Source organism: Mastigoproctus giganteus, chromosome 10, assembly GCF_048544385.1.
Source record: "Mastigoproctus giganteus isolate SK-2022 chromosome 10, ASM4854438v1, whole genome shotgun sequence".
Classification (NCBI taxonomy): domain Eukaryota; kingdom Metazoa; phylum Arthropoda; class Arachnida; order Uropygi; family Thelyphonidae; genus Mastigoproctus; species Mastigoproctus giganteus.
Window position 1 is genome coordinate 212,387,273 of NC_143584.1, and position 26,919 is coordinate 212,414,191.

Genomic DNA, 26,919 nt, shown 5'->3' on the forward strand with positions numbered 1-26,919 from the left:
AAATTATATATTTATATTAAATTTTACAAATAATTTGTCTGTTAAGATAAGTTATTATAATAATGATCAAGATTAGGACTTCCTGTGGACCTTGGGTAACAAATATGGACATTGGCATACATGTTGCAGGATTTAGCCTGTACACCGTCGATTTTTAACTGGCTATTGTGTTAGTACAGAGTGATAAATGGAAATTTATTTATTTTTATTTCAACATTAAAAGAAAGTTATCTGAACTCAGTACACAACTGCAAGCACATTAACTGGAGTGCAATAGACTGAAAGATTCTGACTTTAGTAAGCAGAGTTATTGTAGACTTAAATTAATGTTTAAGGATGTTTTGCTCTTTCAAATGAATTTAAAATACTGGAGCATAAAAAATTAATATATATATATATATATATATATATAAAGTATCTCATCCTTATTAACACATTCCATTTCATGTTATCTAAGTTGGCTTGGAAAAGGTATAAGCATGCATATTTCAATTATCAGTTTTCCATTAATAATAATTATGGGCTGAACAGTTTATACTATATGTTTTATTATTATTGACTTTTTAAGTTGTGCTGTTTGTCTTACGCCAATATTTTAAGTTTGCAATCAATGCCATATAGTTTTATAATGCAGAATAATCAGAATATGTTTGAAGACTACGTGTGAATATTTATATATAAAACTGTGCAGAATACTTTTAGTTTATTCTGAAAAGAGGATCCTTTCTGAAGTTGTGGGAAACTCTATTTGAAGTTTATTTCTTGCATTGTAGTTGCAAGCCCATATGGAGTCCAAAGATGATAGCAGGCTGATTAGAAAAGAAACAAGTCCTCCAACTGCCCGTGCTCTGAGATTAGAACGAGTTGCGCAGAGTTTTGCCCAGAATAGTGAAGAATTTAAAAGGTATTTCATAAGATACTTTTCTAAATTATGCTATTTACAGCATAGTTGTATTTAATTAAATATGGTTATATTGTTAATATTGGAGACATTCGTGATTCACTTTACTGGGATTGTTTTTCCTTATCAAGGTATTTTTGCACTAATATTGGATAAGCTACATATTTCACAAGAATATTCAAAGAAAGTCAAAATGATATTAAATAAATTGTAATTGAAATTTAAGTAGTAATAAACCATTTTAACCTTTTTAGTAGGTAACAGAAAAAAACAGGAATATAGTCCAAAATAAATTTTATATGTTGTATTAAGGGCATTATTAGCATTAGTGACAAATGATGCAAGGAGGAAAGCTTATACAGCATTAGCAAAAAAAACAAAACAAAAACAGATCTATCTATCCCTTCTAATAATTTTTCTAATCCTTAAATTTATTCAAACTACCCACTTCCACAACATCAGATGGGAGTTTGTTCAAAACAATCCTTTTTAAATTTAAATTTATGTTCCCCTTATGTGTAAGTATCATCTGAGAAAGAATAATGATGCCATCAGCATTTACTTTGCTCAATCCATTTAAAACATTAAACACTTCAGTCGGATCTCCTCATAGATGACTAGTTTCCAGGTGCTGCAATTTGCAGAACTGAAGCTTTTTGTATACCTGACTAATCACATTGCTCTTCCCTGCACCTGTTCCAATAAATCTATATCCTTCTAAAATGAAGCTTCCAGACCTGTATGCAGTACTCAGGGTATGTCCTAAGCATTGTCTTATATGATGGAAAAATCACCTTGTCTTTGCTGGAACGGTTCCTGTATATTATTGACACAATCCCCATGAGCTTTCTTAATGGCCTGTTTATACTGCTCAGAGAACTTTGTCAAGTTGCACAATACCCCTAAGTCTTTTTCATTCTTCATACCTTGAGTGGGGTACCACCCAATTGGTATGTTATTCTGGGATTACTGCCATCCATATACACTACCTTGCATTTATCAATGTTGAACCTCTGTTTCCTCAATTTCTAATTTTCAACCAATTTGCCTAATTTCTCTATGTCCTGTTGCAGTAGCATGCCCTGATTACTGTTGTTAACCACCTTACCAACCTTTGTATCATCAGAAAACTCAGACATTAAACTTAATATTTTTCCACTAAACATATTGGATGGAATGGATTGGTGAAATGAGAAGTTTTTTTTTTTTTTTTTTTTTCCATGGCTTATACTGTATAAGCTTTCTTTCTTGCATCATTTGCCACTACTAATGTTAATGATAATGAAAGACCAAAATAGTATACATTGTTAGTGAAACTGGACAAAGAGGGAAAGAAGTAATGATTTATTTGAAAAATGTGCTCATTTTGATTTATTTAGATGGGATATATTATTATTATTATTATTATTATTAATGGCCCTATGGTACAAGAAAGCCTGAGGCTTATGCTGCACCAGCCAAAAAAAAAAAAAAAATTCCCAAGTTACCCCCTGAGAGAGAGAGAGAGAGAGAGAGAGAGAGAGAGAGAGAGAGAGAGAGAGAGAGAGAGAGAGATAAGTAGAAAGGAATCACCAAGAAAGAGAAGAATGATGATATCCAGCTCAGGACCCTGGGTTTGCCAAGCCCATACTCACCAGATGTGAGCCCCCGGGGTTTAAGCTTGTAATATAGCTTGTAATCAATATCTTTTATTGGATTCTTTTAGGAACCAGTATTGGATTCTTTTAGAATTCTAAAGGAATCCAATACTGGATTCTTTTAGAAAACTATCTGGCATTTAGTGTTAATAATTTTTTTTATTGTAAGCCTAAAAACTAGAGTAGTGAGAGTATTAAAAGAGATTGAGCACTTGGTGGTAATACAGTCTTTGTTATCTGATTAATTTTTGTACTGAAAAGTGGGCTGCATGTCTACCTGTGAATGTGGATGAAGATCTGGTGGATATTTATTACTGTATAGAATGAAGTGCTGAAAAGGAAAGACAGATTGATACAGTTTCAGTTAATTCATGCCACTGTAGCAAAAAAGAGATTTGACGCATATGTGTGTACGTGTTGGCTATCTGTATCTGTGGGTAAATGTTTAAATACACTGGTTAAACAGTGCCAGTCTATGACAGGTCTATTTAAAGAGGTCAGAGGTGGACAGAACAGCCTGTGGGCACTTTTCAGTTACCAAATTCTGAAGTACAACAAGCAACCTTTACAGTGACTCATGTCTAAATCCGATTCATATTCAAAAGACATTTTGAAAAAAGACAATTTAATTAACTCCTCAAAGAAAAGAACTTCTTTAAGGAGTTTGTGAGTCACAAACTTCTGGTGCAAGGTTCTAAACAGTCCAACCAAACCGATAACCCTAGGCAGGTTATCCTCAATATATATGCAGAAAGTTTGTTCATATTTCTCATTCTGGCTTGAATAAAACATTTTGCTTGTTTCTTTTAAATGTTATCTATGAAAAATTCAAACACATCCATTGTCATCACATTCATTTACTGAGGTTATTACTCCAAGGTATATTGAAGAATGTGATGTGTAAATTTGCTGTAGTAAGAGTTGTTAAATTTTCCATTTCCATTTGGAAGTTTATTTCCAAAGCGAACTAAATCGGAAGGATGATTCTGACTTTGTGTTAGGCATTTTTAGGCACCTTAGGCAGGAAGGTTTAAAACAAGAGGAGATTTTGTTTTTTCGTTCAGTGAATCACTTTATTGCTGTATGCGACTAAGTGGTGCTCAAGTTTCCATTGAAAAATTAAATTCTTATGAATGCCAAAGCAGCACAAATTTCATCACTTGACAGTGCCATTTTGAAATTTGAATTTTTCTGTGGACAGCTTTCCAGTACTTCTAAGTATCATTAAAAATAAAGAAATAGATGAAGCAATAAATGTTTTGCAGTATCAGGTATGTCAATTTCAGAGTGGTGCTATTTCAGATGAAATTATGAGGTCTTTGGTTAGGAAACTGATAAACAAATTATCTTGTCATGCTTTGCATTCTAACAATTCCTCACAGCAGTGCTGAGTGTGAGAAAATATTCAGCTAGGTGAGAGAGGGAAAAAAAAACATGTTTCATATCTTTTCTTTCTTATGAAACTTTGGAAATATTCTTGATTACAGAGTCTAGATAGCAAGGCTATTGTTATAAAACTAGAACTCGACATTTCTGAAGAGGACTAAATCTTTGATATAATCAGTTGGTGGGATCTAACAAGTAGTCCAAACAGAAATCCACAGAGAGAAAAACCATAGGTCTACTAGTGTTTGAAAGTGTACAATATTGGTAAAATATTCTATGGAAAAATCTGCTTTGCTCCTTTTTCTGATAAAAATTGCACTGCATGATATTTCTTGAATGGACAACATATGAGAACAACTATTAATTATCTTCCACTTGGACCTTTTGTTTTAAGTGGCCTAGCATGTCTGATAAATATTTATTTTCTTTTTTTATTGTTTATTTGTTCTGTTCATTTACTTGATTTTGTAGGCTAAATTTCCAATCACCCATGGAGTTTGGAAATTTAGTCTAAAAGTAGAGAAGAGTAAAGAACTCTAACAGGATAAGGAATTAAAAATGCCTGTACATGGTACATAGAAAAAAATTTTGACATTGGTTGCCATTCCTCGTATCTCCTTTCCAAGTTTTGGGTCTAGTTGAAAATATTGGAATAATCCCCACCACAACAAAAACCAATGTTATTCCAGGCACATTATATCTTTTAGTAGAATGGGAATTCTAAATCTGAAACTAATTTAAATAACTTATCCATTATAATTCTTATATTATCTTATATCAAATAATTTAATAATTTTTTCATGCCCTACCTATTTAGTAGTGTAATAATAAGTGTGTGAACATCGATAAATTTAATTTATCTATACTCGTTCACTATCTACATTGTACAATAGAAGTTGAAAATTATCAATATTCCATACATTTTCTTTTAATAATTTCATCTTTTTGAGTTAAAAAACACAGTAATTAATAAATGGAAAAAATGGTTGAAACTCTGCAATTCAGGCTGAATGTTATGAGAAATATAGTCTTTTTATAATTTAATTATGGTTTAAAGTTTAATTTAGTATATATCAGGAACAAACAACAAAAAAAAAAAAAAAAAAACCACTAATTACTCTTTTCTTACTAACTTTAAAGTATCAGTATATATGACTTTGAATTAAATTGATTTTTAGGTTGCTTTTCAAATTATGCGTATACATATAATCAGTTAATTTTGTTATTTCCAGGTCAAGCGTTCCCAATTCAACTCCTCCATCATCTCTAAGTGGCACGCCATCAACTATGTCATCAGTTCCACCAGATCTTCTGAGGTTATTTTCAGTGGCTTATCTTTAAATTTTTAAATTCATTTATAGTACTATAGTTCTCATTCTGAATGAAACTGAAATTTGAGACATTTTCCCTGGCTTATATGATTGAATAAATGTTTAAGTAAGGAGCACTGCCATCAAGATTTTAATTGGCATTTATGATATAAAGTTACCTTCTTGAAAACCTTATTCTTTTGAAGAACAAGTTCTCTTTATTCTAAATTAGGAATAAATACTTAGGAGTATGGGCTATCCATAATTTAATGATTTTTCAGGGGCATTACTTTATCTGGCCAAACAGCTAATATTGCTTTTGCTCTGAAAAAAGATTCTTATTTAAAAGTTGCCATCAGATAAAGTGTTTAAATATTAAAGAATAACTTGCCACTAATCCTCAAATTTCTAGTGCGCTCTTTTTATATTACAAGTGTATTTACAACATTTAAAATAAAATTTAAAAAGTATTGTTTTTACAAACCAAACGTAAGTATAAATGAAAGCATTAACAATGTTTACGCTGTGGATAATATCCCAATTTGAATTGATTTCTGTAGATATTTTTGAAAATGCTGAGTCTGAACACCAGAAAAAATGTGAATAAGAAGTCTAAATAGAAATGCTTTACCCATAAGTTCACATATGGGTAAATCATAAATATAAGTTATGATTACTTCATAACTTATATTTCTTCTATACCAAATTTCATTGATTTTATCAATTATTTTGCAGGCTATTGCAATTCTATCATCTGTAGCATAATCAGATCTGTGTGCATATAAATACAGTGGACCCCTGCTTTATGATTGGTTCACTGTACGATCAAATCACTTTATGATGGGCCCTCCATACTAAAATACTGCTCACTATATGATATGTAGTAAGTGCCGGTCATTGGGATCACGTTTGAAAATTGAATTTTAATTCTATTAAACGGCATTCTAATAAGTGAAAATAGGAGGAATATTATCCGAAGGCTATAAAAGTAAAGACATAAAGCACAAATTTGCACTTTATTACCATACCAATTAACAAAATTAAATGATATGCAAAAATCGGAAGAATTACTTTCCACAGGTTAGCAAAATAAAAATAAATTTACTCTTATTTATATAGCTTCATTAATACTATAAGATACATACTAATTAATTGATATTTCTGATCACTGACATTTTTTATGGGGCGGTTGTAAAATTTAAAACAGTAAAAAGGATTAGCAATCAATAACAAAGAACACAGCATGCACAGATTGCAACCAACGTGATATGCGCAAGTGAGATACGAGTAACAAGTTTACGAAGCTTAAACAATAGGAATGAAGAGAAGATTCTGAAAATTTATTTATGTCAGCATTAGTAGAGGCACATGATGCAAGAAAGCAAGCTTATATAGCATCAGCCAAAAAAACCTTCTCATTTCATCCATCCACTTGCTTCAGATGTTTGTCTACTTCTGCCTTGAATCTATTTAAGCTATCAACTTCTACAATGACAGATGGAAGTTTGTTCCAGCAATCAACCACCCGCTGGCTAAAGGCAAACTTCTGCACATCTATTCTACAACTGACTTTCCTCAATTTGAATTTATGTCCACTCAGACAATTATTCTGAGCAAGAGGAAGAATCCCATCAGCATTGAGCATGCTCAAACCATTCAAGGCTTTATACACCTCAATCAAATCACTTTGCCAAGTGTAGTTTGCAAAACTTAAGCCTTTCCTCCATTCACTAACCTTGTTGACCTTCTCTGTAATCATTCCAGCAGCTCTACATCCTTCTTAAAATGAGGCATCCAGACCTACATAGAGTACTCAAGGTGTGTCCTGACCATTGCCTTATACAAGGGGATAATCACCTCCTTATCCCTGCTAGAAAAATTCCTGTATATCATTGACAAGACACCATGAGCTACTCTTGCAGACCGTCTGCACTGCTCAGAAAACTTCATATCTCCCTGCACAATTACCCCTAGGTTTTTTTCATTCTCTACCACTGCAGTGTAGTACCACACAGTTGATACGTTACTCTGGGGTTGGGTTACTACTTCCCATATGCAGTACTTACATTTGTCGATGTCAAACTTCAGTTGCCACCTCTCAGCCCATCTGGTCAACTATTCTAGATTTTGTTGCAGCAGCATACTGTCATTAGTGTCATTAACAACCCTGCCAACCTTTGTATATGCAAACTTGGACATTAAGCCTGATATACCATCATCAATATGATTAATAAATACAGAAAACAACAATGGACCCAACACTGAACCCGGGGAGACTCCACTAATAACATTAGGCCACAAAACGCAGTGTCCATTGATTAACACACTCTGTCTTCTCCCACTTAGCCATCCCTTTATCCATAGCAGCAATTTGCCTCCGTTGCCACACTGCTCCAATTTGTGCAGCAATCTTCCAATGTTTATCTTCAACAATTTCTCCTCCACTTTGTTCTCAGTTATTACAAAATCATGTAGCACACTGTTAGAGTTTAATTCACCTCTGGCATTCCCCTTCCTAAATAACTCCTCATGTGTGAATGTAAATGCAATGCAAAATACTCATTTAGTTTGTTAGTTACCTGAGCAGGATCATCAATAATTGAACTATCGATATCATGTGGACCAATCTGATTCATCCCCTTCCTTCTAGAGTGTACATAAGTAAAGAACTCTTTTCTGTTTTTCTTTGCATCCTTTGCCAAAGATTTCTCGTAATCTGCCATCGCCTGCCTAACCTCCTTTGTTATTGTTGTTATTTGGTTTTTAGGAGCATTAGCAACTAAGGCCATATTGCCCCGGGGATATGCGGTGGTCATTCCCTGACCTTTCCGCATCCTCCGTATTTGGTGGTCACGGGCTCGAACCCCGGTCTAATCAAGAAGCGTGTGCTACGCACTGCTGCTCCTGCCCACCTGGCTACGGAGACACCAACCTCCTTTGTAACTTGGTTACAGATCAGCTTATATCTATCTTAGGCTTCTGTGTCACATGTTAATTTATATATATCCCATGCATTTTTCTTCTCTGCCACATGTCTCATTAGTTCATCTGACATCCATTTAAGCCTAAACCTTGAACAATATTTGTTAGTTGTAATGAAAAGCCTAGTAGCTTCCAAGATTAATTCTTTGAATGCTTCCCATTTGGAATTTGTTGTTGGTAACGTCATCAGTTGTTCCCACTGTATAGAATTTAAATACTGTCTCAAACCACCATAGTCACCTTTATGAAAGCAAAACCCTTCCCTTTACCCCTGATGGTAGTTACCTCTTTGAGTAAATCCCACTTCAGAACACTGTGATCACTGCCACATAGTGGTTCCTTTATCTGCAGATTCTTAATGCATGGAGAATCACTACTGATAATCAGATCAAGAGTATTATTCCCTCTATTTGCCTCGAGAACATCCTGTTGAGAAAACTGTCATCCAATAAATCCACAAAAGCCTTGCTAGTGTGTGAGTGACCAACCCACAAATTCCAGTCGATATCTTGGAAATTAAAATCCACCATTATAAAACACTTTGATTTACTAGCCCACTCTATTTCTCTGTACAGTTGTTTATTATACTCATCAGAGTTATTAGGCCTATAACCCACTCCTACTCTCAATTTTGCTTTCCCAGTGTTTATGTCACACCAAACTGACTCAACACTGCACTGCCCAGCCATGTCAACTGGCTGTACTTCCTTGGATTTTGTGTTTCTTAACTAATAGCATAACCCCTCCTCCCTTCCTATCCTTCCTGTACACATTGTACTCCCCAAATTCCAGTTCTGCATTCCTTATATCTGTGTGACACCACGTCTCTGTTATGCCAACAATATCTCCCTTTGATGTTTTGACCAACACCTCAAATTCATCAAATTTATTTACCAAACTCCTTGCATTGGTGTGCACACAAGTATACAAGCACCTGTTCCTATTCTTAGCTACCCTAACACAGCCCATGTATTTAATTGTTCCGCAATGATTCTCAGCAGTCTCTGAAATCCCTTGCACCTTGTTTTCCAGCCTGCTGCTCATTCCAATAGAAGCAGTGCAAGAATCACTTTCACCTCTGCCAGTGGCTACTGTTAATCTATTAGTCTGTATATCCCCCCAAGCTAGCAGTTTTCCGACCCACCTAACACTGCCTTGATAGCATCAGCAAATATTCTTGCACCCTTTCTATTTAAGTGTATCCCACCCCTATAGAAGCAGTCTCTCCTGTTAACAAGTACAGACCAGGCTGAGAAAAATTCTACTCCTTGAGCCTTGCACAATCTCTCCAGGGTCGAATTGATCGACAAGGCATAACCATATAGTCCCCTATCACGTCTGTGCAGAATTGCAGACACTTTCAAATTCAGCCCTAACTTACGGCTTTTTTTCAACATTGACGTGTACTTGTTAAGTAATTCCGCCAGTCTCCTACTCTTAATATCATTAGTGCCAATGTGTACAACAATATCACCTTTTGTGCCCTTAAAAGATGATATCTGCTCTACAACGTCATCAACCTTTGCCCCTGGCAGACATACCCTGGTCCTGTTCCACCTATCCTTTTTGCACAATATGTTCTCCGTTTCCCTGACAATAGCGTCACTGACAACAACTAGTTCCTTTGGGACCAGCACATTCTGCCTTGGGGGTTGCCACTGTGTTGCATAATGTTCAAGTGCAAGCTCTGGCATTGATGTGGGCGGCTGAGAGCTTGATGGGCCCCCTCAATTTAAATCCTTTGAGGGCATCCACTCTGTCCTTCAAGCTCTCATATAGGCCCATAACAATGCTGAGTTTTTGCCTGATTTCCTCACACTCTTTACATTGGGTACAAAATGTGACTGCATTGGTTGTATTAATTACGATACAATGTTCAAGTTTGTTTGTTTGTTTATTTGGTTTTTAGGAGCATTAGCAAGTAAGGCCATATTGCTCCGGGATATGCGGTGGTTATTCCCTGACCTTTCCGCATCCTCCGTATTTGGTGGTGACAGGCTCGAACCTCGGTCTAATCAAGAAGCGTGTGCTACGCACTGCTGCTCCTTCCCACCTGGCTATGGAGGCGCCCAATGTTCAAGTAAACTGTCTGTTATGCATGATGTCTAATACTGTACTGAGTGATGACTAGACTTCGGATAAATGCATATAACGCAAATATTACAAGCAATATACTTAATCATTTTTTAAAATGTTGATCTCGGAATACATAACAAGTCACTGTACTGCAATTAAATTAGCTTGCGAGAAAATTTCACTGAGTGTGGGAAAATTTCTCAAGTCGGCGTGGGAAACATTTTAATGCTGTTTTTTTGCTATTCATTTTAAAGCTATCGGCTCCATCAAATGAAACGATTTCATTAAATATGCCAAAAATGCAATCTGTAAAAGAGTGTTATAGTGATCTGTGACAGCGTTATAGTCAGATACGGGTTATAATATAAGAACAGCGTTATAGCGAATCAGCATAAAGCGAACCGCGTTATAACGGGGGCCTGCTGTACAATGCTTCCCTTTATTTTTTACAGTGTCTCGTATGGTTTGGTTACCAACATTATAATGGTCATTAGAGATTTACCGGATGCACCTTTTTCAAACATTTGAATAATTTCAAATTTTTGTTTTATTGAAAGCACAACTCTTGCATTTGCCCATCATTTTCGCAATTTCTAAACAAAACAAAAAAAATTAATAATAATAAATACCGACATCCCTGACATAAATAACGAAACAAAATTTGTCCTTTTGCGGTGCGACAGAACACAACAATCTACACAACACACTAAAACAAACTAAATCTTTGCATTACAACGTGACTTACTAAATTAAAGATAATAGGTACACTAATCTTCCAATGATGACTTATAATGGCGTTTCTTGTCGCTTTTTTATGACTTGCAAAACATCTGTGTATATACCTATTCAGGTTATGACTTGAATTTTATAATTTCTGGTTGGATTTTTTTATTTTTTTATTTTTTTATTTGGAGTCTTGAAGTGTCCCGGTAAATTGAGAGTCTGCTGTAATTATATTTATTAAAAATTTCATTAGTTTTTTTGGTATATGAACACTTTTTCACAGTTCCCCCACAAACAAAAGTAGTGGTAGTTAAGTTATGGTTAGGGGATTAAGTGCCATTGGGGACAGGCCACTGACATGGTATACTGATTTTTGACCATACCCAGTGCATAATGCAAATTTGCTTTATTTTACATTTATGTATTTATATATACTAAGATAACTTTGCATTAGAAATACTCCCAGCCATGACTTCATGTGTGGTATCTGTTGCTACCATCATTCTACATATAAAGAGAACTTAGCAACAACAGCATTCACTAGTGTTCCATGCAAAGAAGGGACTGGAAAGGTGACCCAATCAAGATCAAATTGGGGGGGGGGGTTAACACTGGACCTAAATTAATGGAGACAAGTATCTCAGACAGTGCTGCCTTTGTCTACTGTTCTCATACAGCCATAGCTCATGTACGTCAAGAGTGCACCAAATGTAATAACCACCAGTTGGAGGCCCCACGGTGACCAGCCATTCAATTTTGACCAAAGGGTCAGAGGCAGATCCAGTGTTACTATTCAGTGGAGCAACTAATTACTCAGAACAGCCCAGAGTTAGCACTACTACTACTAATTCATTTTGACACAGATTGTGCATTGGACACTAGTACAGGTAGGCTATTGTATTCTCTGGCCCACTCAAGCAGTCCTGCTGACATTCCATCTCAAACAAATACACCTACAGTAGATGACTGGAAATGGGATGACTGTATGACTGGATCTGATGAAGTACATTTCTGCTGCATCATGTGGACAGATGAGTGCAAGGGACAGGATATTCTTATATGTTCCTATATTTAGCATACTCAATGCAAAGCTCTCAAACCCTGCTGCATGGGCCAGTTACAGTAGTAGCATAATGGTCTGAACTATGTTTGGAGGAGAGATCCTGGGCTCATCTGGGTTCTGCCAATCAGTGCCTCACTGGAGACATGCAAGATCAATCTTTCAACAAGACAACACTGTGTCACAGAGATGCAATGGCATTGAACTAATCTGATGAGCATTCTCTGTGCTGTGATGTCAAAAGCCATGTTGCATGCTCAAGATGGTGCAACCAGGAACTAGGTCAGTTCCTGATGCAAAGCTATCACAGTATATATGAGTGTGTTGGTATCTATTAATCTGTAATAAAAAAATAATAATAACTTATTTTAGCTCAACGAGCACATCTCCTGATCTCCAAAAAACTCCACAAAAGAAGAAACGCTTTAAACCTTTAGGAAGATTTTTTAGCAAAAAAGAAAAGGCAAAAGTAAAAGAAGCATTGAGTAAAGAATCTGTAAATCAAGGTACAATTCTCTTTTTATAAAAAAATTTTAATTTTAAAAATAGTCAGTTTTTTTATTATTTTTACATTTTTTTTAAATCTGCTTTATTCTCACCCAAAAATGATCAAATATTTAAAAATAATTAATCAAATAAAGTGGCTACTAAAGATTGAATCATATTTTCCTTCAAAAACTTTTTGTATAATAAGTTTGATCCCTTCTGATTTTTGCTTTTAGTATCAGTATTAAAAAGAGAAAATCAATACAAGGAAGCTACAGTTATTCACATCAATCTTTAAAAAAATTGTAACCTGTCTTCATCTAGGTATCTGTGTAATCCTTCCTTAAATTTAGTAAGCTTTCTAGTTTGAAAAGATTGGGTTGTAATTTGTTTCCTTAGTTAATGACCCTTAAAAGAGAGCTTTCTTATATTTGATCTACAACTATTCTTATTTAGCATTAGCAGAGGCATATGATGCAATAAAGCAAGCTTATGCAGCATCAGCCAAAAAAAATGCTCCCTTTTCACCCCTCTGTTCATTCCAAATACCTGTCCAGATCAGCCTTAAATTTATTTAGGCTATCAACTTCCACAACAAAGGATGGAAGTCTGTTCCACCATCCAACTACCTGCTGGCTAAAGGCAAACTTCCGCACATCTATCCTACATCTGTCTTTCCTCAATTTGAATTTATGCCCTCTCAGGTGATTATTCTGAGCAAGAGGAAGAATCCCATCAGCATTGAGCATGCTCATACCATTCAAGACTTTATACACCTCAATCAGATCATCTCGCAGGTGCCTAGTCTCCAGACACTGTAATTTTCAAAACTTAAGCCTTTCTTCGTAAGAGCAACCCCTTGTTCCATTCACTAATCTTGTTGCCCTTCTCTGTACTCGTTCCAACAGCTCTACATCCTTCTTAAAATGAGGCCTCCAGACCTGTATATAGTACTCAAGGTGTGATCTGACCATTGCCTTTATTCAGGGGATAATCACCTCCTTATCCCTGCTAGAAAAATTCCTGTATATCATTGACAAGACACCATGAGCTACTCTTGCAGACCGTCTGCACTACTCAGAAAACTTCATATCTGCCTACACAATTACCCCCCAGGTCCTATTCATTCTCTACCACTGTCAGTGTAGTACCACAGAGTTGATACGTTACTCTGGGGTTACTGCTTTAGTTTTAGTTTAATTATGTTCTCTAGTTTGTGCCACCTATGAAAGAAAAGGGTATAAAGACATTCTCCTTATTTAATAGTCATTTTTAGTTTAAATCTTCAGTATCTAGTCATTACTGTCATGTAGCAGACACTATTTACAACTGTTTGCACCAGATTTGAGAGAAGTCGTTTTGTTTTTGCAGAAACCAGTCATACAAAAAAAAAAAAAAAAACTGGCAGTAATCTTTCAGAGAGAGTTGCTCAGTTTTTAAATCACAATATTAGCTTCTGCTGGCTTATATGGAAGCTTCTCTGGCCATTCCTGTTAGCTGTATTTGTGATACCATAACTTCTTCATGCCATTATTTCTGTTAATTCCTGTAAACTTATTGTCTAGAGGAACTAACAGGAACAATCTATTGCTCATATATTCACATGGACGGTCAAAGAGTATAAGGAAACATTCAAACTTTTTAATTTATTTATTATTTTAAAATGCAATCTGTTATTTATTATTTTAAAATACAATTAAGGCATTTACATGAGAGTGCGACAGTTGAAACATTTGTCAAGTGGTTTGAAAATGCTTCACCTGTTGATCAGTAAATAAAAGATGAGTGAGAGTGAGGGGAGAGATTGATATGCAATCACATCACAAGGGTTGATTTTTAATTTTTTAACTTCTGTAGTTAAAAGTATTCAGTTTTATGGTATTATTAACCACGAAAAGATCATTAAATATTGTCTGCTTGTAGTGGCATCAGATATTTTTAAAACTTTTAATATAAAAAATAATCATCAGAACCCCTTAAACTGGATTATTTTTGTTTTGTTTTTTAAATAACTGCTAACGATATGAAAATATTTTATTTTTAGAGTCCATATAGTATTGTTAAATTTGTTGAATTTATACACTCTTTTCATACAGTACCTTGCAGAATGGTTCTACTCTTCATCCAATCTAAAAACAGATATTATCTCAACTGATAGCGCTTCAGAAAAACAAGCATGCCATCAATTTTTTACCAAATCTGAGTTATACTTGGATACTAAGGAATGAACATGCAGATTAAGTAGCTAGAAGTCCAGCACCACAGATTTGACATACATCTAAGTGCTAAAAAACTGAAGCAAGTTCAACATAAACCAGACGTGACCATCATATTCCTAGAGAAATAAATGTGATTAAGTCATCCTTTCCCGAATGCATTTTGAGCATACACATCTAATTTGTTCCTGCTCATAGGGGATGATCTCCCTCAAAATCCTCCCTGCTATGCCATGCCCACAGTAAAACATGCACAAGTTGCTCTCATTATCAATGGGATAGCAGTTTGCCTTCCCTTCTCTGTGTCATTACTACTGGTACCTCTAACATTAAAGCATATCACTGAAAATGATGCTAGTCTATCTCAATTGAATTATTCACCTATCCCAAATAAATCATTTATTTGCATTTATTTAATTAGTACTTATAAAGCTAAAAGTAATCTGTTTTACCTAACTCCTGTACTGTATAAGATATGCTGCACATGGCCAAAGTAGCCCCTGCACTATTAAGCCAATGTTCCATATGGATACAGCAGTGCTATGCCTTCTGGTCAAAAATGAAAATACTTGGTACCTGTGCAATAAATGTTTAGCTGATGACTGCTCCTTGACTCTCTGAAAACTTGTTGCACTAGCCATACGCACCTATACATGGTTGGTTCCCTTCACCATACTATGCACATAACCTACATAGAATTTTACTAGATTCATGATCTCTTTAAAGGGAGACATTTTACATCAGTTGATGAATTGAAGGAAGGAAGTAGCATGAAGTTGGCTGCAGAAACAGCTAAGAGAATTTTACAAGAAGGGTATTTGTCAACCAAGTGAGTAAATAGGATAGCCGGAATCTCCATGGGAAATGCTTCTAAATAACATCTACATATCTGGCGTGATAAATCTAAGTAAATTTTAGTTTTACCGCCCCTAATACATATGAACAAATATCTGGTTTTTTCACATTCATAAACAACACCCTTTTTTCATGCTTTGTTTTTTATTTGGTATAAATTTTCAAATCAGTATTAATTTTTCGATTAGAGACAGAGAAATAAATGTAAACAGATCTTAATTATTTTAGGTACTAGTATCGATAATGAAGTAGTTTCAGCTGACTCAGTATCTGTTAGTAGTAGTGTTCTTGGACAGAAGTCTGATTTTGATAGAAGAACAAAGAAAAAGTAAGTACACATTTGTTTCTTTCAGGTATTTTAGAGGTGTGACAAAAAATGTGACAATTTTTAAAGGTAGGATGTAATTGATGGGCTAGTTTAAAAATCCATATTTTTTTTGATGATAGAGAAACAAGTAATCTCAGAATATTTGTAGTGTGATTTCAAGTGTTACTTTAAAAAAAAAAATTAAATTTTTGTTGCATGCTGTTTATAGTTTTTACCTTATATAAGTTATATTTTGCACCCTGGATATCAGAACTTTGTTTTTTTTTTTAATATTCAAAACAAATGGAAAATGACTGTTCATTATCTTGGATCTCAACTTCACTTTTAAACAAAGAAAACATCTGTTGTCTATTTTTATGCATTTCTGAATACCCTATCAAAGAGAGTTCTTTATAAAAATCAATCAAGCAAATCTTTGCTTGTGGTAAGAAATTTTTGGTTTTATATTTGCTTATAAATCAGTAAATTTTGACTAAATGCCTGTAAGAGCACAGTCTGGCTCTTTTGAAAACAGTCTTCAAAAATATTCAGTAATTGTTTATATCCTTGAAATCCAAGAAGTGCCAGTTACATTTAGTGATAGTCATAATCAATTATATTCAAATGAATGGCTTATGAAATCGATAACATTGGATCAAATCCCACCACTGTTTTTTTTTTTTTTTTTTCCCTTGTCAATTTCATAAAAATTTGATATACCTATAATTGATTATTTCGATTATGGTTCTCAGTTATGTCCATCACAGTTACATTCTTTTAATAAATTCTTAATGATCAAGGATATATTTTGGAATTTAGACCATTTAAAACTTTGGATTCACGTCCCACTTTTGTGTTTCTTAACAAAGAAGCTATTTGTTATAGCTTCCTTGCTTGATTAACTACCAAATTACTCTTAAATTAAAAGCATACTGAACAACCCTCTTTCAATTGTGTTTGCATGATTTTAATTTTTTTTCAGGGTACTGTCATACATGCAGAAGGAGTTGATACAAACTTTCCTTGGTCAAATGGAAAGTTTTTTATCTACAAATCTGCAGCTTAAAATTAATAAAAATAGCAGCAATGGCAACTAAAAAGATGAATTGCAATGAAGAAAATCTTATTAATTTTGGCTTTAAAATTCATTTACTTACTTCCTCAAGAGTAAAAATTATTTTTGGGCGTAACTCTTTAATCATGAAATCAACTGAAACATGGATATCACTAAATTCAGTTTGATAGTCTTCTAAAAATAAATTTAATGGTTAATTACTTTTGGCAAACTTGATAACAACTATAAATTCATGTAGAATAGAACTATTCTACATGAATATTTATTTAATGTTTATAATAATGGAACTGTTCCATTTTTAGTATTTAAGACTGAGAAAATGACAAAAGTCATTGATTGTGGTTTCATTTCTCTATAGCTAGCCAACTTTTGATTTTATTAACCAATGAATTTTCCTCATCATGAATTTAGAAGAGTTGTTTTCTTTGTGGGTTAAGAGTTCACATTCACACCAAGGAACTGGTAAAGGTTCTGGAGCATGATGCTGCTAATAGAGTTAACAAGCAAAATGTAGTAGTGTAATAATTTTTAGTTAATGTTTAGTGACTTTGTCCTTCAGAAAACTTTAATTTGATGGTAAGAATCAAAATAGCATAATTGTTGAAGTATTATCAATAAATATGTATTCATTCCTTCCCTCCCTTTCAGACATGAACTTTTGGCAGAATCTATGAAAGCTGGTACCCCATTTGCCTTATGGAATGGTCCAACTATAGTAGCATGGTTAGAGGTAACTTTCCTCTTATTTTACCTTTAATAGCAGCCTGAACTAATTTAAAAAAGTGCTGGCCAATTTATGACCAATTTATGACCTGGCCAATTTATGACCAAGGATTACCCCTATAGGTCTGACCCTTGACCATTATTAATAAGGAAAAGAAAAAGTGGCTTTTGACCATATGTAAATTGGCCATCACTGATTTAGAACCACACTTAATTTCAAAATACTTCATTGTATTGTTTCATTTCATTGTTTTAATTGTATGAAAAAGATTTTTATTGCAATAAGAATAGCCATTTAAGTTCAGTCTTTGTTTAAAACTGTTTTTTATATATAGTTGTGGGTCGGAATGCCAGCTTGGTATGTAGCAGCCTGTCGAGCTAATGTCAAGAGTGGTGCCATTATGTCAGCCTTATCAGATACTGAAATTCAAAGAGAAATAGGTATAAGTAATCCTTTACATCGTTTGAAACTTCGATTGGCTATCCAGGAAATGGTAGCTCTGACAAGCCCTTCAGCACCAAAACCTTCACGCACAGTATGTATATTTATTTTTAGTCAGCTTCTTTTCATTACAATTCAAATTTTATTTAATCATTAAGTGGATATACTTAATGATATGGCTGTACTACTTTTAGTTTTAAAAAAATAATAAAAAAAATGAATCTGATAGTTATAACCATTAGAAGTGTTTTCCGACAAGTTTCCATGATAAAATAAAATAAACAGTGAGACAGTTAGCATTAATTAAATGCCTGTAAAATAAACAGATAATAAAAGGAATAGCACTAAGACTATACGATCTCAAAGCATTACACATATCATGAAAATGAAAAATATATTCAAAATAATATAAAATAGTATTAGTCAGAAAAGGAAAAATAAATAAATTAATTAAGAAATTGAATTATTTATTATATTCTGAATAACTATAAAATTTTGGATTGTTTTAAGTTTTCTTAAAAGATTTTCTGGCTATCATGAATTATGTAGTAATAATCTTAAAGTATATTTTAAACAGTTGCTCTTGCAATAAAATGTAGTGTTCTTATTTGATAATATACGTTTTTTAGTAGGAAAGATTTGGGATGCCACATTTAGCATTCCAAAAGCTTTTGGACTACTGTATTTAATTTGTTAATTCCAAGTCATTTATTTACAATTGGAACAACTCAACTTTTTTTAGATGGTTAAAAATTAGATGTTATGTGTAATGAAAATATATTAAAAGAGAGGAATGAAAATTAAATGGTTAACCATTTTTAACTATAAAAATGTTTTGCTGAATAGTAGCATTATTGATTTTGCATTAAGGCCATTGTCAAGATGCTTAGGTACCATGCCTGATACTGTATGCTGCTCTGCCTGGTGATAACACAGGATTATTATTATCATTATTATTAGCTACATGGTGCAAGGAAGCCTGAGGCTTATGCCGCACCAGCCAAAAAAAAAAAAAAAAAATTTCACCAAGTTACCCTAAGAGAGAGAGAGAGAGAGAGAGAGAGTGAGTTAAAAGTAGAAGGGAATCACCAAGAAAGAGAAGAATGATGATATCCAGCTCAGGACCCTGGGTGTGCCAAGCCCATACTCACCAGATGAGAGCACCTGAGGATATAATAAGTCTTAGAGTAAAATATTGTGTATTGCAATTGCATGCTGCTTGTTGATTTAATTGTGGCTTTAGTTAAATACTTATGACTGTACTATCAGTTTAATGATGTTAATATAGAATAAAAAATCTTCACCAATAAATCTCTTGATTATCTTCACAATGAAAATGGTATCAAATTTTTAAGTTATAAACTTTGAAAAGAAAACATAGTAATACTAGTGACAATTTCAGATTATGTTTCCTGTTTAATGATGAATTAATAGGATCTAAGATTTTAAAACAGTAGTGCTACCACTTTTATTGACAGAAATTCAAATTTTTTTGACCTTATTCTTGGTTAAAGAGAATTCTTAATCAAGTATAAGGACACATATGATTTAAAGAAAATATAACTGGTTACTCATGCATTATATATTAAATGATGAAGTGGGACATTTGTTTCACAAACTCAATCTCCATTTTCATTAATCAAATTAAATATATAAAGTTTATGATGATATAGCTGATGATGATTGTAGCCAAGAAATAGCAAGGTTAATATAATATATTTTTTCTTCATTATCTTTTTAATATGATTAAGAAAAACTGACAAGACTTGAATTTCTGTAGATTGTAATTTTCAGGAAATGTGTATGAAAAGTGGTTGTTCCAGAAAATTGGAAGTTGAAGGAATAAATGAGGAAGAATCAAAGTTGATTCTGTGAGTTTGAAGTTGGACAGTAAAAGGAAGTTGACTGGTTGCAGCACGTGTTCGGACTGATTTGAAAGAGACGGCGGAATTATAGAAGCCAATTCAGAAGAACAGTGCCCATGGAAGTATCTATAGAAAGGCATGCAGCAGAAATAGAACACCTATTAGACAGAGTGGAGGGACTGTTACAGATGAGGTATTAATTAACCTAACTGCCCTCTTTTGAATGGAATTTAGAAGCCTGGAGAGATTTTGGAGGCAACACCCCAAATATGGGAATGATATTCCATGGTAGGGCAGATTTGCAATTTGTAAAAAATGAACAGCTGTTTGAAAGGAAAGTAAGGGAAAACCCAGTTTTCTTTTTTTCTCTCAACATTGGACTGGAAAAAGTCAAGTTTCAAAGAGAGGAAGTTAAACAGTTCTAAATGATTAGTAGAGTTGGGAGAAATATAGAGGCAACAGATGAATTTGAGAGAATGTGGTAGAGAGATTTTAATCCAGAGAAGATTAAAAAGAGGAAATTCCAGTTACTTAGTCACTGACAGGAAATATCAGAGCGCACACATGCATACCACCTTTTAAGTGAAAGGAATCATACAGTGAATAATTTGGACAACTGAGATGAGCAGTGGTTGAATAAACTGATAATTATCAGTTGTTATAATTGGGATTCTTTCAGAAAAAGTACATGGGGTTTGGCAGACTGTAAGTGGAGGAAATGGACATCATTGAGATTAGAACTTAGACCACATATATTTTTGAAACGAATGAAGAATTGTTTGGGAGGTTTAGATCTTTTCGTAAATTAGTTTGACAATTCATGATATATTCAGTAGTAAGAAATGATGGTGAGGACATGCTGTATGAAGTAATGAAATTTTTGGATATTAACATTAGCAGAGGCATATGATGCAAGAAAGCAAGCTTATACAGCATCGCCCAAAAAAAAAAAAAAAAAACTTCCCATTTCAGCCATCCATTTGCTCCAAATGTCTGTCTAGCTCTGCCTTGAATTTATAGATTTCTAGATCCTCTTGCAGTAGCCTACTGTCATTAACAACCCTGCCAACCTTTGTATCACCTGCAAACTTAGACAATAAGCCTGATATACCTTAATCAGCATCATTAATAAATACAGAAAACAACAGTGGACCCAACACTGAACCCTCGGTGACTCCACTAATAACATTAGTCCATGAAGAGCAGTGTCGATTGATTACCACTCTCTGTCTTCTCCCACTCAACCATCTTTATCCATAACAGCATTTTTCCCTTAATGCCATGCTTCCCCAATTTGTACAGTAGTCTTCCATGTGCCACAGTATCAAAAGCTTTCCTAAAACCCAAGTATATGATATCAAAATTATTGTATCAAAATTATTAAAGTATTGATTATTTCAGCAAGTATATTTATATCATTCTATCCGTAACTCCTCCACCCCTTATGGCATCCAAAAAAGATCTAAAATTTGGTGAAAATTGTAAATTTATGGTGTTAACCTTAAAACAGAAACCTAGATTTAAGAAGGATTTAGACAGAATTCAACTATCATTTTGGTATATGCCACATACAAAAGAATCACATATAAAGCATTTGTGAACTTGAAAATATACTCCATCACATGTTACAATTTTATATTCCTGCCTTTAATAAAATTAGAGATGCGAATATTTTAAGTAAGTTTATAAACACCTTTGAATAATATAGTTTATACATGTATATTATATATAATACTTCAAAGTTTAACCTTTTAGATATAGTAATTATATAATAGTTGTAGCAATTATATAAGTGAAAATAATGCAGCAGAAAAATATTGAAAATACTGTATAGCCTCATCTGTTTTTCAAAGCAATCAAAATAATGAGATAACACTATGCTATGCATTCAGAACTACGAATTAAACAGTTTACTGAAATCTGTAAGGATCAGTTATTTCATACCTATTACATCCAATATACTGGACTAATTTGCTGGCTAACAACAACTAATAACAATTTGTTAATTAATAGTTCATTGCAAACTAATGAATAAATTAGCATTAGTCTTACAGACAAATGAGAAATCAATGGATGCTTTTCACAACTTTCAAACTTGGTAACATATCAAAACTGGATCTGATATATCATCAGCTGAGTATATTATACTGGGTATGGAATAATCTCTCCATTTAGGGTTCAATAAACTTTAATTTTTAGTTCTCAAAGTAGAGCATAGTGTTATTTCATTATGTTTGTAATGTTTCAATTTATCCCACATTTGTACTCTCAAAATTCAGGAGTTATTAAAGTGTTTTCTTCTTTGTGTGTTAAATAATTTTCACCTATCTCAGAATTATTTCTGAAGTTATAATTGAGAAAATTTTAATAAAGGATACATGAAACATATATGCATTCTTATTGAATTAAAGAGCCTTGCATTTGGAGAGATGAACCACGAGTGGATAGGCAATGAGTGGCTTCCTAGCTTAGGGCTACCGCAGTACCGCTCTACATTCATGGAATGCTTAGTAGATGCACGAATGCTCGATCATCTAACCAAGAAGGACTTACGGGTACACTTAAAAATGGTGGACAGCTTTCACAGGTAATTAATTAAATAAAAATAAATAAAATTTTTAGTTTGTACTCTGAGGTAGCAATGCAGTACCATAGGAGGTAATTTTTTTAGTATTTATGGGAGAAATTGGATACATTCTACATCACATGTAGGTAGCATCATGGCAATAAAATTTTATATTTTCTCACTAATCATAAGTCATTTCCTAATTCAGAGCCTAATATAATTAGACCTGGTTTTATTAATTTCATTAAATATCTAAATAAAAAAAAATTATATACATACACGGGAGTTTGAAAAGTTTGTATCCTGAGTATCAAAGGGTAATGGTGAAGTGTTAAAAATTTTTGTACTTAATGTATAACACTTCAAATAGTAACTCACCAAGTTTTGTGCAGTTTCATTAATGGCTTTTTTTTTTAAATTACAGATGTTGGAGTCAACAAAGTTGTGTGAATGAGGAAAGACGGACAAAATCAGTCACTGTGCAGCCATGCAATATTTGGAAAAAAAGGAACTAACACCAAAGGCAATTCATGAGGATATGATTACAACACTAGAGAAGGATGCCTCTTCCTATTCCATGGTTAAGAAGTGGGCAGCAGACTTTAAATGAGGGAGAGAGAACTTGGAAGGTGACCCACCTGTGGAAGACCTGCAATGTCCATCACTCCAGAAGTTGTTGACAGTGTACATGATCTGAGGATGAGTGATTGATAAGTGACAGTTCGGTACATTGCCAGCATCTTGGGCATTTCATCCGAACATGTGGCCTTTTACCATATAATAACAGAGGTTCTCACTATGAAAAAGATGTTAGCACAGTGGATCCCATAGTTGTTGATAGCAAATCAGAAATGTATACGAGTTGTCAAGTCAAGATATGGCTGTATATGGGTTTCAAGCAGATCCAGCAAGTTCCTTGCAAGGTTTATGACCATGGATGAGACATGAGTCCGTTACTTTCAGCCAGATGCAAAGAAGCAGTTCAAACAATGAAAACACAGCTAGCTACTTTCTTCTGCTGGCAATGTGAAGTTGTTGATTTTTTGGGATTCTGGGATGGAGTGCTGCTAGCGGATTATCATCAGAAAGGCCAGATAGTCACAGGGGCATGTTACACAGACCTTGTGAGGCATTTTCATGAAAACATTGAAGACAAAGGAAAACAGCAAAGGAGTCTTGTTACACAAGGACAATGTGCTTGCTCACAACTCGGTCATTGCCCTGGCTGCACTGTATGAGTGCAGGTTTGAAACCTTGGACAATCCTCTATATTCAACAGATCTAGCACCATTGGACTTTCACCTATTTCCTGATTTGAAAAAATACCTGGCTGGCATCCATTTTGTCACTGACGGTGACATCATTTCTGCAGTGGATGATTCTTGGAGGCCCAAAACAACTTTCTTCATATCTGGAATCACATTGCAGCATTGGTGGCAAAAGTACACTAAAAGGACAGAATTCATGGGATACTTGGTTCCTGGGCAATGTGATGCTATCACCCCTCTCACTAGTGGATGAACCCACCGCTTGGCAGGTATATAGGTACACCGTATCACTGCATTCATGGTAATTCGATGTCAGTATGGATAAACATCGTGAGTTAACCAGCTTTGAAAGAGGGATGATAGTGGGTGCCCCCATGCATGGGTCACTATCACGGAGGTGGTACAGAAATTGCACCATCCCCATTCGACAGCATCAAGAATGTATTGGGAATACAATATTTCTGGAATAAAATCTCATTTTGGATAGCGCTGTGGGTGGAGAAGCGTCTCCACCAAGACCATCAGGCGATCATTAGTCGCAGTAGGTTATGGGAGCCGCCAACCCACCAGAGTCTCATTGCTAACACCACGACACAGGACTCTACACCTGAACTGGGTGAAAGAATGTCAGGACTGGATGATTGGAGATGGGTCTCCTGGTCCGATGAGTCCCATTTCCAGTTATTTCGAGTGAATGTGAGGGTGTGTATCTGGTGGAAACCGCACAAAGCTATGCACCTGTCATGTCAACAAGGAACTGTTGTGACAGGTGGACGGTCAGTAATGGTCTGGGGCATGTTCAACTGGCACATGTTGGGACTTCTGGTACATCTAGACTCATCTCTGAATGGTCCATACTTGTCCCATTCAGAGATGAACAAGTATGGACAAGATTACTTGTCCATACTTGCAGACCATGGTCATCATGCACCCACAGGGCAATGGACTCTACCAGCAGGACAGTGCACCTCCCCACAGAGCCACAGTGACTAGAACATGGTTCGAAGAGCATTCCGCAGATTTTACTACCATGGAATGGCCTTCCCATTGACCGGACACAAACCCTGAGGAGCATCTTTGGGATGCTGTGGCAAGGTCATTTCAAGTTTTGGATACTCCACCCAAGAATGACCAGTAGTGCAGCAAGCATGGATGGAAATACTTGTGAAATGATTTCGTGAACTAGTGGTCTCAATGCCTTGCCGTGTGACTGCCCTTACCTGGGCGAAAGGTGGGCCTACCCATTATTAGGTAGGTATCCCATTATTTTTGTCTACTCAGTGTATATTTGACTGCAAAGGGAACAGTGTTGAAAAGTAACATTACCAAACTCCTCAAATAAATCCTTCATACTTCATACTCAGGACGTGAACTTTTCAAACACCACTGTATTGCAGCACTTTTGAATAAGGTATTTTATTTCTTGCAGTTGACTCTCATATTACCCTGGAGTCTGGTGCCCTTACCAAAACTCCCAACTTTTTTCTGTCATGTGCACGTTTTCTGACTAACTCAAATCCAAGTATCTTAGCTATTATTATCTCTTTTCAGATACCTCTCAGTACTCTTCATTCCCACCATTACTCTACAACAGTGATTCCCAACTTTTTCACTAAAAAAAACCTATTTTATTATGATAGCTTCCTCACAGACCCCATGTTTTTTAAAGATTCAGTCTGTCCTTCAAACTGCTGTTATATAATATAATATAATATAATATAATCAACTCATTTTCCCAATTTTTACTTCCAAATTTCATCAGATAATGAAAATTAAAAGAAAAATTTGAAAAATAGTGCCAGTAATCTGTGGACCACAGGTTGGGAACCATTACTCTACATGGGGACCTCTTAATCTCTTCCCTTCAACTTCTATATCCATAGCATTCCTGAATACAGGTCTTTTAATCACCTGGGTGCAAACAAGAAAGTGCCACCTCCCCTTCCCTTCCAAGCATCATCTATGTTCATTTTGTTGTTCCTCCTTCATTGTATCTTAAACTTTTGCAGCTTTCCATATTTGATATTTATATCTTCCCAAGCATTCTTATTTTTTTCCTTAATTGCAGTCTGATTGTTGCCTTCTATAGTTTGGAATTATTTTCATCACACCTTATAACATAACACTCCTGCCACACTTCTCCATTTCACTCAGCTAGCATTGTTCTCTCATTCCCCACCCTCCACAAATCTTTCCTCTATGATGCAAGTTTTTACGGCTCCAGCAAATAGAGAAGTTTTTGCTTTTTTATTGACTTAAATTGGCATATTAATTTATTTTTTAGAGTTGCTTTATATTCCTAGTAACAATATTTTAGTTTAAATTGAATTTAGATAGAGATTTTGTAGGTTATTACTTTACTTAGTATTGGTAAGGGTATCAAATCCACGTATGGACAGGTTTTGCAGCTCTTGCAAACGAAAGTTTTTAATTATACTTAGCCACTTTATTGACTTAATTGTTAGATTAAATTATTTTCTATAAGTAGCTTATAGACCTAGTCAAGTTCTGTGGTTTATTTGAATTTAGATAGCACGATTTGGAAAGTAAATAATACCTCGTGTCCGTAGATTAACCATTTGTAACTTGCCGCTATTGTTATACAATACAGCATGTGCTAGCATAAGGTTTAACAGAAAACTAGATAGCGTAAGGTTTAACAGAAAACTAGATAGCGTAAGGTTTAACAGAAAACTAGATAGCGTAAGGTTTAATGGAAAACTAGATAGTGAGTATAGTAGTATCAATTAATCAGTAAAATTTATTAATCTTATTAAATTTCATTGTCAATTGAATTGTACTTTTTTAACTAAATAAATATAGCGACCTAGTTATTACAGACGTAACATCATAAATTAATACATATAAGTTGACAGGGGATAAGAAAGTCATATAATCCAACTTGGAGATAATATTCGATACCGAAATACTTATATATAGTTTTATAACTGCATTGGGATATAGGTTTAGAGTTATATTTTGTATTGGAATTTTATTGAACTTGAATAGAAATCATGACTCAGACCAGAGCAGCAAAGCAA

The 26,919-nt window shown here is 34.5% G+C and overlaps 1 protein-coding gene across 1 annotated transcript in view; it reads left to right on the plus strand.

The window, feature by feature from the left end:
• Positions 1-26,919, plus strand: part of LOC150079858 (liprin-alpha-1-like) — a 320,789-nt gene that overhangs the window by 281,757 nt on the left and 12,113 nt on the right. The window contains exons 15-21 of the mRNA XM_090383256.1: positions 774-904; positions 5,157-5,240; positions 12,448-12,581; positions 15,861-15,960; positions 17,663-17,744; positions 18,073-18,273; positions 22,456-22,631. Of these exons, the coding sequence (XP_090239382.1) occupies positions 774-904; positions 5,157-5,240; positions 12,448-12,581; positions 15,861-15,960; positions 17,663-17,744; positions 18,073-18,273; positions 22,456-22,631 (908 nt within the window). The remainder of the gene's footprint in view (positions 1-773; positions 905-5,156; positions 5,241-12,447; positions 12,582-15,860; positions 15,961-17,662; positions 17,745-18,072; positions 18,274-22,455; positions 22,632-26,919) is intronic.